The sequence below is a fragment of the Pseudoliparis swirei genome, chromosome 7 (genome assembly GCF_029220125.1).
Source record: "Pseudoliparis swirei isolate HS2019 ecotype Mariana Trench chromosome 7, NWPU_hadal_v1, whole genome shotgun sequence".
Classification (NCBI taxonomy): Eukaryota; Metazoa; Chordata; class Actinopteri; order Perciformes; family Liparidae; genus Pseudoliparis; species Pseudoliparis swirei.
In genome coordinates this window covers 12,710,893-12,724,525 of record NC_079394.1, presented here as the reverse complement: position 1 = coordinate 12,724,525, position 13,633 = coordinate 12,710,893, and the positions used below count along the sequence as shown (strand labels likewise).

The window sequence follows — 13,633 nt, the reverse complement described above, 5'->3', positions numbered from 1 at the left end:
ACTGCTAAAGGTCGGATCTGACCCGGAGTATTTCTACCACTGCTGCTAAAAAGGAAATCACACATTATTCGCCAACAATGGGAAAGGGCTAGAGAAGTCTTTAACACCACATGCAAGTAAGAACAAGAAAGAAAACTATCGTAGAGTAAGCAAACATTTCAGGGATGCTGTGGTTGGTGACTATGAGCACCGATAACTCTTCAACCAAGAGGCCCGTCAGCAGCAGTTCTGGACATCAAAGAAAGTCACGTTCAAAAAATTCTAATAACAAGCTGTGTGAAACTCGTACATCACGGTGATCCAAATACATTGGTCGAAAGATATTAATTCAGAAAATAAACACAAAACCGCCAAAGTCTGGAGAAAAAGATTCCCGCACAAAGAAGCACGTATTGTGGCCCAAAGGTCTGATAGACGTGCACATACCGGTGCACGGGTTTCAGGGGGAACTGAGTGTTGTGTTTGAGGGGTGCTTGCAGACTCACCGACGGTCCTGGTTCACCCTTTAATCCAGGTTCTTCATCCAGCAGGGAGAACTGGGTCGGTTCCAGGAGGTATATTTGGAGGCCATCTGTGGCTGGAGTAAGGGAGGTTGGTTTGACTTTACTGGTCGCTTTTGGCTCAGGTGTCTCTGGAGCTTCTGTGGTGGAAAGGTCTTCCCGGTGAAGATTGGGGTTTGGGGAAGACCTCTGCGTGAAAGCGGCTGTGGCGTGGAGGTCTGGCGGCAGCTCGGATGGTCGGAAGGAAGCAGGTAAATCCATCCTTTCGCCGGATGTTTTTTGAGCATCGGTATCTCCTCGCTTGGCGTTCCTTACGTCACCGCCACGGGAAGTGGGTTCGGGGCTCGGTGGCATCACGCCGGTATGTTTACTCGGAAAATCCAAAAGACTTTCCGACCCTCGGGGAACCGGCGGAGAAACGGACAAGGCACCGGGTTTTGGCGCGGACGCTTTGACCGGCGTTGACGAACGATGAGCCTTTTCGGATACCTCCGCCAATGGCAGTTGACTTGCATGAGGCACAGTGATGTTTGGGTCCGTGGAAGTTAGAGGTAGCAGGGCTGGAAACACGGGCCGATACGTGTCGGCTTCTCTGCATTGTTTCTTAATGTAATCACAATAGTTTTGAGCTGCCTTAGCAGAGGGATAAATGTCAAACTGACAGATGGCCCCTTCGAATGCCACCGAGTTGTGGTTCATTTTGCCCAGCAGGAACAAGCCCTCCGCATCCAGAGCCTCCTCCTTTTTCAAACGCAAATCTGCACGCGCGATCCCCTTTCCACAAGAAGTGTACAAGGACACGTGGCGGCCTTGGATGTCCAAAGCCAGACTGTGCCACTGGCCATCGTGGACGTCGTAGTCGAAGTGCACGGAGCTCCTCTGGCCCACGCGCACCACGACCCGACCCTCCACGAACTGCACTCCGAGCTGCACTTTGCGTTTTTTCGTCAGCACCGAGAAAAGGTAGGCGCCGTTGACCCGGTGAACCGACAGGCTTAGGATCAGGGAGAGGTTGGTGGCGCTGTAGGACGCGGGGATGACAGTGTGCAGAGGCGCCTGGATGCGGGCCCTCGAGGTGAGGATGACACCTGACATGAAGGGGATGATGCCGTTGGGGATGGCTCGAGCGCCCTGAGATGACGACACGCCCGATCTTCGCTCGGAGAGACCGAGCTGCTGCAGAACATCCACATCTTTAGGAAAAACAGGAGAGAGAGAGAGAAGTCAGTGACTCTTGGATTGTAGACTTTAAGCAGCCGAAGATGCTGAACTTGTATCGGTCGTTTGCATGCAACGTGTTCTCGGCTTCCCCCGAATGACTGTGATTTACCACTTTGATAAAGGCCCAGACCACAAAGGGCTTTACAGGAGCTAATGAAAGTAAATGATGGCAACATATAAATGTCAAAAACCTAGAAGCAACAAAGAAAAGGCTAACTGCATCACACATATAACTTTATACGTGCACTTAATAAAAGCGCAGCAGTATAAGTATAGAATTTACGTTTCGGTTCGCACGTCAACATCCAGTCATGGAGATGGCCGCAAATTATGCAATCGTTACATCAGCGTTAATTAGAGCGGTCTTATGGAAGCGGAGGATGAACGGATCCCCCGAGGAGAGGACGGTGACACGCATTAGTGCGGAGACAGAGAGGCCACCTCACTGTATCGGGTGAGATCTGTTGATTAAAGATGATGGTTCTGACAGGGGCCTCGTAAAAACACGCCGCGGCATCTCCAGCAGGTTTTAATTGCTACTCGCATCTCACAGGATTTTTCACACATTACTGTATTGTGTGTACTGTGTGTTGCTCCTAATTGAATCCACAGCTCCGTGTGAGGCTTTAATTAAATCCAAATTTCCGCAGCCGATGTTTTTCAAGAGTATTCTTTACAATGAATAAACATTTTTTTTCCGGGAGCCGTCATTATGAGCCTTTTCAACTACAAGTGTCTCATTGTCGACGGGCGACCGGCCGTTACAGGGCACACAACGGGAAGGGTAACCGGCTGTGATGCTGGTTTGACACTGTTTAGTATTTCATAAGAAGTGAAGCTAAAATCAGAGAACCAAAGAAATTTCATATTTTTATGTCAGGTGTGATACATTATCGGCCAACGATTTTATATTATTATGTTTTATTCCGATAGTAAAATTATAGCCAATGAATAATCAGCTGATAATAAGAAGCTAAATCATTTGTCATTGATTTAAAGTCAAGATGAGCGATGATTGGGCTCCATAACAATATATGCAAAGAAAACGTGACTTATTGGTATCTGCCATGAGAAGCAGATAATAAAGGAGTATTGGTATTGGCTTTAAAGTAACTCACAACTCCCCAAATGTATGACCTTTGCAACCCCTGGTGCCAAATCCCTAAAAGTGAACCTCAGAAAAACAATAACACTAAGTTAATGCGAAGCAAAACATTCAGTCAAATCTATTTTGGGGTTTTTCAAACATATAAAACAGGAAATATTCCCATTGTCAAACTATTGCTATCAGCACTGGTGCGAGACGCCAGTGATGTCAAACAACAGCGTTCTGTTTGGTTCAGTACGGCTGGAAAAGAACGAGGGATAGATCCCCAGCCAATCCGCATATAAAAGTGTTACTTATAGATCTCAACTATCCGTCCTCTTCCGGACTAATACAAAACAAATGTGTGCGAGACTGAAATAAACTGCTTAAATGAGGTATTACGGCTCGCCGGAGGAGGAACGAGTATATAGACCCTCGACATGTTTTTTGAGGGGGCTCGATTGAAAAACCCACACATGGAAAAAGAAACATCAAAGAGACTCAGAGAAACTCTTTTAGATGAATTCCCCAAACTGCCAACATTGTTCTATGGCTGTGTGATGTGTCGTCTACTTTCAGGGCTCACTCCGGATCGTAGCGGGGAGATGCCGGGGCCGCCCTTTTGGCTTTTTTTTAATGACCTCCCGAAGAGGTGAAAGAAAAAAATAAACACCAAGGGAGAACTGAGCATTTCAACACATGCCGGAGACAAAGCAAAGCTGGAGAACACGACTTCTCTCTCCCGAAGCTGGCATGTGGACGGGCTAATGCTGCTTCCCCCTGTTGGTGGGCCCTCAACGCATACTCAACATTCCCGCAGCTTTAACACTTTATTTGACAATTTAGGAAAAAGCTCTACGCTCTGGTTACACAACCGGTTTGGAACAGTTAACACAGCTCGATAGAATCCCCCCTCCCCCCCAAAAAATATCTGCGTAGAAAGACTTTTTTTTTTTTTTTTACGGTCATACTGTGTTTTCTTGAGAAAGAACGGGGAATGAATCGCTGACCTCTGACTCGGCAATAATGCATCCTCTAAAATGCAGATATTACACATTTCTCATAACTCAGCTGGTTTCAGTTACACTCTCCCCTGCTATGGGAAATCACAGTTCATGACATCACTGAGTACATTCCTGGGCGCGTACGCCGTTATCTTATGACATATCGTTTGGGTTGAGGAGGTAAAGATTGTGTCGGGTGGTGGTGGCGGTGGTGTTTTTTTTTTTTCAGACTTCATTCTCAGCACTGACATGTGAGCCGTTACTGGAAGTCTGGATGCTTCTCTGTGGCTGACGTGTGTCGGGAGCTACGGCAACTCCTGTGCATATTGACAGTTAGGTTTTTTCTTTCTGCCGTCTGAGGTCACGATGCCGAGGCGGCGGCGGCCCGTGTGATAGAAAAGACTGCAGAGGGCAGCGTGTGCGGGCAGCACCGGTCAAACTAAACCAATCTGTGGCTTGTGATCGGAGTCACTTTCCACATGCGTGTTTATCCTCACGATACTTCTAGAGCAGGGGTGTCAAACTCATTTTCACCGTGGGCCACATCAGCATCATGGCTGCCCTCAAAGGGCTGTCACTGAAACATATAAACGTATAAACTACGACCCAATATATTGTTAAATAACTATATTTTTGTTTATTTGAGTGTAGAAATATTGTACATAGGAAATGTTCTCTCATATTATAACATGAATCCATTTCATTTGAAACCTTCAAAATAAAAGCACAGGATATTTTTCTTACTTTTCTTTAACCCTTGTGTTGCCTTCGGGTCAATTTGACCCGATTCAATGTTTCACCCTCCTGTCACCTTCGGGTCAATATGACCCGATTCAATGTTTAACCCTCCTGTTACCTTTATATTTACTCACATATTTTACCATTGAGGTCAATATGACCCCAGCTATTAAAATCTCCAGAAAATTATTAGAATTAATATTGTTTTCCAAGTTTAAGTGTGAGGTACTTTATGTTTGTTTGTTGACTCCCGAAAGAACACCGACATTAAACATTGAATCGGGTCAAATTGACCCGAAGGCGACAGGAGGGTTAAATATTGAATCGGGTCAAAATGACCCGAAGGCAACACATGGGTTAAGAAAAGGTGATCATATGTCTTTCAAGTTGTCAGGGGCCACATAAAATGCTGTGGCAGGCCGGATCTGAACTTGGTCTTGTGTTTTACACCTGTGTTCTAGAGAAATGAGTTGACGGCGTGGTATTCATCTCAGGAGCGGTGCAGGTTTAAACGACACATTTCATTCGTTGGCGTAGAGGGGAGATTGCCAGAAACCGTTTTCTCCTTGAAGGGAGCGCAGCGGTTGACGTTATCAAAGGGCGTCTAGGAACTGGAGAGAGAGCTGATTTAATGAGATCTGGCAGATTTCTGACTGGAAGCTATATCAAGATAAAACAAACATGCACGCAAGGGTCTTTAAATGGAAGAAATGGGTCCTGGACCACCTTGGAAACCTTCACCATCGTATAGTCAAGACATCAGAAAGAGGTGCGAGGCTAGTTTTCTAGCTCACGGGCAAATGTCCAATGACATCTCGCTAAATAAATGTCCAAAGCAATTAAGAAATGACATCATCGTGAAATACATGTCACGTTGCGTTCATGCACAAAGAATGCCCGACTTTAAGCTCCTTCGGTGATCCGACGGGGAGCAGAGCGTGATGTGATGTACCCTCCAGCTAATTTTTTGCCACAGGAAGTACATCTCCACGAACAGGAAGCCAGTCTACAGTTACAAACCGAGTGCCCGTCTCCAACGAGGCGCTTGAAAAACGTCTTCCGGGGAAGAGCGAACATATTAAATGAGAGTGTTTGTTGGGGCCTTGACAGATGAAGCAGAGACACCAACAGAGACACCCACAGATGATCAAGCTGCTCATGGGAAACGTCACCCTGCGATAATGACCGAGATGTGATGACTCGCGGTGGATGTTTTCACTTCCGTTCTCCAATCGGTGGACTATACTCATTCATATAATTGTTTATCCTAACAGACCCACACGGGACGTACCGGAAAGAGAAACCACACCAAGATCCCGATTTAAATGTCCTTCTTTGCCTTTGTGTGTGACGCTACCGGCTCCACGATGTGTTTGTGTGAGTCGCGTCGTTGTCCTGAAGTCGCTTACCTTGTGCGTGCGCTAGCCGTAGAGAGCAGGTGCAACAGAGGATAGTCCAAAGAATCAGAATTCTCCTAAAGAGGAAGACAAAAAAGGTTAGAGATTGCAATGTACTCTCTCTTCGTCCAGTTTTAAACTGGGTTTGCCCAAAAAAAATGGGGGTGGCCAGTTTCACCTCACTCTCGCAGCAATCTCTCTCACCCCGTCTCTCCACCTCGCTCGATTTGGGGCATCATCCCTCCTCAAACCAACCTTCCGAATCTCCTCCTCCACCTGTCTCTTCCATGTCTTCTTCGGTCGTCCACGCTTCTTGGGTTCATTTACTTTAAACTCCAACTCTTTTCTCAGGACATGATCACCATCCCTCCTCAGCACATGTCCATACCACCGCACTCCATTCGCCTATTACTATGACGGATAATCAAGATGTTCTTTACAAATTCATTAATCTTTCAAGGTTTTGAATTATTTGGGTCTTTAAAAACGATTATCCCACCGTGAAGCCCTGAAATGTTATCCGTCATGTTCTTACTGAGTCTGATCAGAAGCTTTTATGCTATCATGTATTTATTCATTCATCCATCTGCATAATCTGAGGCAGCAATTAATTCAAAAGTTGCAGAATTATTATTCCACCCATCTGCTCTTTGACTAAAGGCGAAATATAGCAATTTGCTTAAAAACCTGCTCAATACATTATCTCTCCTTTTTGTCATATAACGTCCCGATCAAATAAAGAAACACGAAAAAGATGAAGTTGAAAAAAACTGGAATGCTCGACACTCGTTCCCCATAATCTCAAAACATCTGTTTCCAGACAACACGCGGCGCCTCATCTCAATGGCCGACCTCCGGACGAGCTGCGCAGGTGAGCAAGGGGAGCAAGAGGAAGATAAAGAGAGTAATGTCACAGAGTTGTGTCAGTGCCGCGTGTCGATGACACCTCCTATTGTATCGCACTTTCTAAATACTTGCAGATCTTTCTCAAACCGTAGAAGAGACCATGCCACCTTTCAGCTGGAATTAGGCCGACTGTGACTTTTATCATCTCGTGTGAGCCGATGAAACACACGGATGTCACACCGGCATTTTGGTTTGCACGAGGAAGGAGGAGCGTTGATTGCATTTTATTCGGAGAGGAGAAAGTAGAGCTCTAAAAAAAGATGTCGATTGTGAACTTCATCATCAGCGGGAAACGGTTTACGGGCTCATAACCAAACTACTTACGGGGAAATCTATTGCGTTTGTGGTTTTCCCAGGAAGCCACTGGTCAACCACTGGTCAACCACTGACACACTAGCCATCTGCTGGAGCCTCTCTCTCTCCCCCTATCTGTCTCTCTCACTCTCTTTACAACCCATCCAATGCTCTCACAGACTTCAGCAGACACTTTTTTTTTTAAAGGCGGATGCAGTTTTGTGATGGAAGTTTCCCCATATGTCCAGCAGTGCACGGTTACATAATGCAACATTCTGACTTTTATTCCCCCTCCCATTGGGAAGGCATGGGCCAACCAGCTGAATGAGATGCACAGCTGGGAGGGGATGAGAGGGGGGGAGAGAGAGAGAGAGAGATATGACTGTCTCCTCCTCTCATACATCTCCCTCAAATCAGTCCCAGATCGCTTGGCAGCTCATTTCTAGTACAAGATGCACAAAGACACGAGCTTCCAGAGCAGCACAGCAGACTCAGCAGACAGTGCGCGCGTGTGTGTGTGTGTGTGTGTGTGTGTGTGTGTGTGTGTGTCTATAAGCTGTACCCTAACACATTTATTTAAAATTACAGTTTAAAAAACCTACTCTGAATATGAATGTGAATATGAACACTTTATTGCACGTTATTGCTCCGTAAAAACTATAAAATAGCATCTTAACGCGACTGTCCAGCGGTACGGTTCTTCGGGCGCGGGGGGTGTTCAAGAGCACACGACCTCGTTGTTAAACGTGTTTAAAACCATGAAATAACCAAATGAGAAGTGTTGAGATGTAAGCGGGACTACTCACCCCCCGACTCCAGTGCCTTTGAGTTCGGAGTACGGCGCATTGTCCGGCTCCATTGCGGGTTGTTGTTTTACTTCATGCTTCCCCGGGAGTTTGTACAACAGTCCGCGCGAGGCAGATAAAGTTGTTCCATTCCAGGTGCTGCGCGTGAACGCGACCGGAAGCGACGGCAACAACTCACACACTGCGCGAACAAGCGGCGGTGAAAAGACTGTATTCTGTCATTGTCTCGTCTCCTCGTGTAGTCTCCTAGCTCCTTGCATGAACAAAAAAAAGAGGGGGAGGAAAGAAAAGAAGAGAGGACGCTCCACCTGTGCGCTTCCGATGTTTGTTCCGTTTTCCCTTCGCGCGTTTTCGTGAAGTACAATGCGCGTCAAGTCTGGCGCAGCTTTTCCGCAGCGAACCGTTGCAGGACAAGATGTGCGTGCGCGAGTGTGTGCGTGTGAGTGTGTGTCGACTTTCCCAAAATGAAAGTTTATTGTGTACGGAGGGAAAGTCTTGAGGACCGAGGAGAGGGGAACACCTCCCTCTGTCGCCCTCAGCTGACATCGAGGGAAACAGATGTGGAGCCGAGCCGTGCAGCTGCAGCTCCTCCAGCTCAAGGTGAGTCTCTGTGTGTGTGTGTGTGTGTGTGTGTGTGTGTGTGTGTGTGTGTGTGTGTGTGTGTGTGTGTGTGTGTGTGTGTGTGTGTGTGTGTGTGTGTGTGTGTGTGTGTGTGTGTGTGTAGGTGTGTGTGTGTGTGTGTGTGTGTGTCTGTGTGCGGGGGGGGGGGGAGATAAATGTGCACTTGTCCTTCAGGAGCAGCTTTCTTTGTTTCTTCTTTCTTTAACATTTGGAAGTTTTTGTTTTTTTCCGGGTTCACTCAGTTGTCACACACTCTTTGAAGTCGACCTAAAAGTGATCACAAGCTGAATAAACCTCCAGCACCAGCTGAGCCAACTCTGCTGATGGGAAACCCTGTGACGCTGTGGAGGGGCTTCCACAACAAGCAAGTTAATAAGCAGGTAAGTAAGCAATTAAGTAAGCAAGAAAGTAAGTAAGCAAATAAGCAATTAAGTAAGCAAGCAAGTATGCAAGTAAGTAAGCAAGTAACTAAGTAACTAAGCAAGCAACTAAGCAAGCAACTAAGTAACTAAGCAAGCAACTAAGTAAGTAAGCAATTAAGTAAACAAGTAAGTAAGTAAGTCAGTAAGTGGCCCGTGAGTTCAGATTGTCAGATTAGTTGGTGCTCTCCTGTGGACAAACTATGTCATGGCAACATGTTTTTGACATTTACAATCTGTTGTTCTCCATCTGCTGCCGTGTGTGTGCCGATACGTCTGATGGCCCAAAACACAGCTTCATGCCCCTCTAGTGAGCTGGAAGTCACAATAACAACCACGGCAGTCAACTCTCTTTCTGAAATGAATTTAATTTCTCGTGACAGTCGTGGTAGAACTTTTACGTCACGGTCCGTTGCCAAAAATATTTAGTGTTTGTACCAAGTTTTTATCGGATTAACTTTTTTCTGTTGACCAACACATTTCGTCAAGAGAGAAGTTAAAGCGATTGACTTGAACTTTTTTAGCTTCTTTTTCAGCCTTCACTTCCGTTCTCACCAGAGATCTGGGTTGCAGGGCTGCGCCAGGTTCCAATGAGTGTGAGTGTGTGTTTGTGTGTGTGTGAGTGTGTGTGTGTTGTCGTTTGCTGTGAAATTCCTCTGCCAAAGAAAGTCCTCGTTGACCCGCCTTCAGCAAACAGGCCATGACAGTGTCCAGGGGAGACCCAACAGAGCGCCGATTCAGCCGCCTGCATGCAACTGGAACCCCCCCCCCCCTCTCAGTCCGCCCTCTCGGGGGCCAGGAAGGAAAGGGAGCTCGCCACCTTTTGAAGAGAGCACTTCCCGTCTACCTGTCTGAGCCGCGTCGGATGTGAGCTTTTTGTTACTGCGGATTTTCAGCTCAAGGACAAGAGGGGCCAATGTCCTTCTTTTTTCTTTTTCTTTTTTTTGTTCCAGCCCCGTGGATGAGTGCGGAGAGGACGATCTCCCAATCCGGAGTGTTAAGTTTCATGGGGTTTGGTAACGATTATTGGGGCAGCTTCTACAGGAAGCAGTTCTCAAACTGTGGGCCCTCGGGGGCCTGAAATGTGTTTCCTTAAGGCAGACCAGGAAAGACCCCTTTATGAGTTTAAAGGAATGAGTAGAAGAAGGAGAAGAGTGGTACCACTCTCATCTGCACGCTGGTTAGCGTAGCTTAGCACCAGGGGCGTCGTTAGGCCTATTTAGGGGGGCTTCAGCCCCTCCTAAGCTAGCTGTTTGCTATTTTTTTAGAAACCGACTCTATTCTTTACATTAATATATATTATTATTATTTTTTCCATTGAAGGGTATATTTGATACTGAACTAGTTAATCTTTGTCTCAGTGATAGTTTCCAAATGTGCATAAAATATCACTACGACCCTGAAATGATGTCTCTAACCATGGATATCCGTGGCCCAAAAAAACTCCCCTTGGGGCTTAGCCCCCCCTTTCTTTGTATCCTACAAACGCCCCTGCTTAGCACACACTGGGAACGAGGGGAAACAGCTAGTCGGGCCCAAAAGCTCATGAATTAACACATTTTTGTTGAATTAGTTCACAAGGCAAAATGTAAAAGCGATATGTTAGGGCTTTAAGGCGAGTCTCCCGGATCCCCGTAAAAAAACCACAGCTTGACTTACTCCGGTTAGCCGGACGGGCCAGATGGTCGGATACTCGGGAGCATCTGAGAAAGCCGTCACTGGGAAACCGTTTGGGGGAACAAGGGCAGGCACTTCCCAGAGGGTAAAGGTCCAGAGTGTGTATCAGGGTTCGTACGGTCATGGAAAAGCTGGAAAAGTCCTGGAATTTAAAAAATATTTATTTCCAGGCCTGGAAAAGTCCTGAAAAAAAAAATGAAATCCCCAAAGTTTTGGAAAAGTCATGGAAATGTGTTGTATGCTGTATGCTTTGGAATTCTCTTTGTTAGTATAAAATACTACATTTTGAGAGTTCACATGGATCAGGGTCGTAGTGATATTTTATGCACATTTGGAAACTATCACTGAGATAAAGATGAACTAGTTCAGTGTCAAATATACCATTCAATGGAAAAAATATAATAATATATATTAATGCAAAGAATAGAGAGTCGCGATAGTTGTTTCTTGTATTTCTGGAGACAGTTATGGAAATCCATTGTATGAACCCTGGTGTATATAAAGTCCACGGTGTCTGTATTCGATTTACTTCCAATGGACGAATCGCCATTGTTGAGTCTTCTCGAGCTACGGTTCCATTGGAGTATGTTTATTATAGTGCGGTATGTATTGAGAGGCTGCGGCTGACAGCGAGCGCGCCCCTTGATTGTTCTCACCGTTTATCCTCCCAGACAACAGTTCAGTCTCTTTGTGTCCAAATAAACGTCTTTTCCTCTGAGACTTTCTCTCTCTCTCGTCGAGGCCAAAAACCTGGAAACCGTACAAATGTGAATGGAAAGATTAAAGAGAACATAATTATTTTTTTTAAACATCCGGGAGCAAGTTTTTAAAATTTGTTTTTATTATTGTTTATTTTTTACGAGTTGCATTTTCTTCCACTCATCACATGTACGACCGCCATCCTGCACGGACCCTGTCTCTAACCAGTGACAGGTGTGGTCGGCGCTGTGACTCTTTACACTCCAGACCCAGTGGCGGGTAACTGAAGTCAGCTGGGCCTGTACACCCCCGACATAACAATGCATATTAGAAGGTCTGCAGGAAATTCATCCAATTTCCCATCGACAGACGGTGTCACTGTAACTACTGTCCCTGATGGCGTGCGTGCATATGAATCATCTTTTGAGATTACAGAGCGGTCACACTGTTTTACAAGACACATTCGGTTGCGCGCGGTCCAAGTTTTAGTGATTTACGGTCACCTCGTAAAAAAAACTCCAACCTGATAAGGATCATCTTATCGGTTCTCTCTTCCTCTCTTTTCTATTTTTAATAACGGAGGCCTCCAATAAGGAAAATTGCCCGCGTATTCTTTCATGTCGTGGTCTAGCGATGGGAGGTCTCGTCCCATAAACACTGAGTCTTTTGTTTTCCTCCCCGTGTCTCGGGGAATTGGGGCCAGCTGACTGAAGCAACCTCTGTCGAAGGCACAGCTGGATGCAATAAGCTCCGGTGTTTACCCATTCCATACATTACAACGGGACGTTAGGGGAAGAGTGCTATTCATCCTGCGCCCAAATTAGAGTGCTATATAAAATCATCCCCCCTTGTTTTTGATCTCTGCGTCGCCTCGGGGTGGAACTTTATAACTTCGGATTAGGGAGATGTTTTGAACCGGTTTCATTGCTACACAACGGTTATTGATTTCTATTGACAAACGCATAAACAAACACATTAGAGCGGAAAGAATGGTGACAATTTTGGAAAGTGAATGGGTCACCTTTTCACATAAATAAATCGTTAAATGTGCATCTTTTCTTTATTTTCTATGATTTAAAAACTAAATGCATTTGGCATTTAGTTTGAACAAAACAAGCATCTTGAATATCTCAACTTTACGACAAGAGTTTGGCTAATTTCTAACTATTTCTTTGTTTTATTAATAAATCTTTTATGAAAATATTCAGAAAAATAATCAATAATCTAAATAATTAGTTGCTGCTCCAAATTGAGTACAATATAGACTACTTGTTGCTAGAGTGTTTTATAAAGAGACATTTGAATCTGCTTAGAATGTATTCACTGGCACTTTGAGATTCTTGGATGAAGAGTGCCGTACAAATGGAATCCATTATTATTATTATTATTATTCCCAACAATAAATAATAAACATTTGCTGTTATGCATACAATAAGCTACGGACGTTTGTTATCATTGTAAAAACGAAATTAAGTCAGTGCAGGTAAAAAAACAGGTAAAAAACATGTATAAAAACATTAAGAAATACATTTGCAACAAATGTTTTCTTGAAGGCTGCTTCAATAAATATGCTTATACTATAAATAATAACCAAATGTCAATGTGTAATGCGTCACAGTAGTTGCTCGAAAGACACAGAATGCTCCCCTCTTTAGGGTAATGGTTTTGGTTTGTTAGGAACTAGTTATTAACATAGCGCAGCATTTTAGAAGCCAGATATTTCCCAGAGGAATAGAGAAAAAACATCTGGGTGAATATTGGGCTAACATACGATAAGGTTGCCCTGTGTTTGCCTGTTGTGTGAATAGACAACTTGTTGTGTAGACATTCACCATCAATGAACGATTTTTATTATTATTTAAAAGGGACCATGTAAAGTTAAAAAATAAATGCCACCATTTGATGCACTGTACCAGATTGTAGCTCCAGCGACAGACCATAAAAAACATAAAACAATAACAAACAGTACAAGATAAGATACACTACAACAGTATATATGGTAAGATGAACACTAAATACCCACAATGCTACAGTACAGCACATTAAGAGTAAGTAATACATACTATTAAAATTTAGTAATAAAAACCATTAAAAGTAAGCAATATAAGCCATAATCATTTAGCTCAATGAGTACAGCGCTGACCAGCTTCCAACTGAATTTTTAGATTATTTTTTAGAAAGACAGATAGAAAACATCATTTTCAATATCTGTGAGCAAGTCAGATTTTCCCTCTATAGTTGGAAGACGGATAGCTTTTTGAGAA

The 13,633-nt window shown here is 44.6% G+C and overlaps 1 protein-coding gene across 3 annotated transcripts in view; it reads right to left on the bottom strand.

The window, feature by feature from the left end:
• col27a1b (collagen, type XXVII, alpha 1b) overlaps positions 1–8,541 on the bottom strand; it is an 80,892-nt gene extending 72,351 nt beyond the window's left edge. For all 3 annotated transcript variants that reach the window (XR_008832378.1, XM_056419624.1, XM_056419625.1), the window contains exons 1-3: positions 7,954–8,541; positions 5,960–6,024; positions 486–1,693 (exon numbers count right to left, since the gene is read on the bottom strand). Coding sequence is in view for 2 of the 3 variants with exons in the window: in XM_056419624.1 (XP_056275599.1) it covers positions 486–1,693; positions 5,960–6,024; positions 7,954–8,006 (1,326 nt within the window). In the remaining variant the exon portion in view is untranslated. The remainder of the gene's footprint in view (positions 1–485; positions 1,694–5,959; positions 6,025–7,953) is intronic.
• Between the last annotated feature and the right edge of the window lie 5,092 nt (positions 8,542–13,633).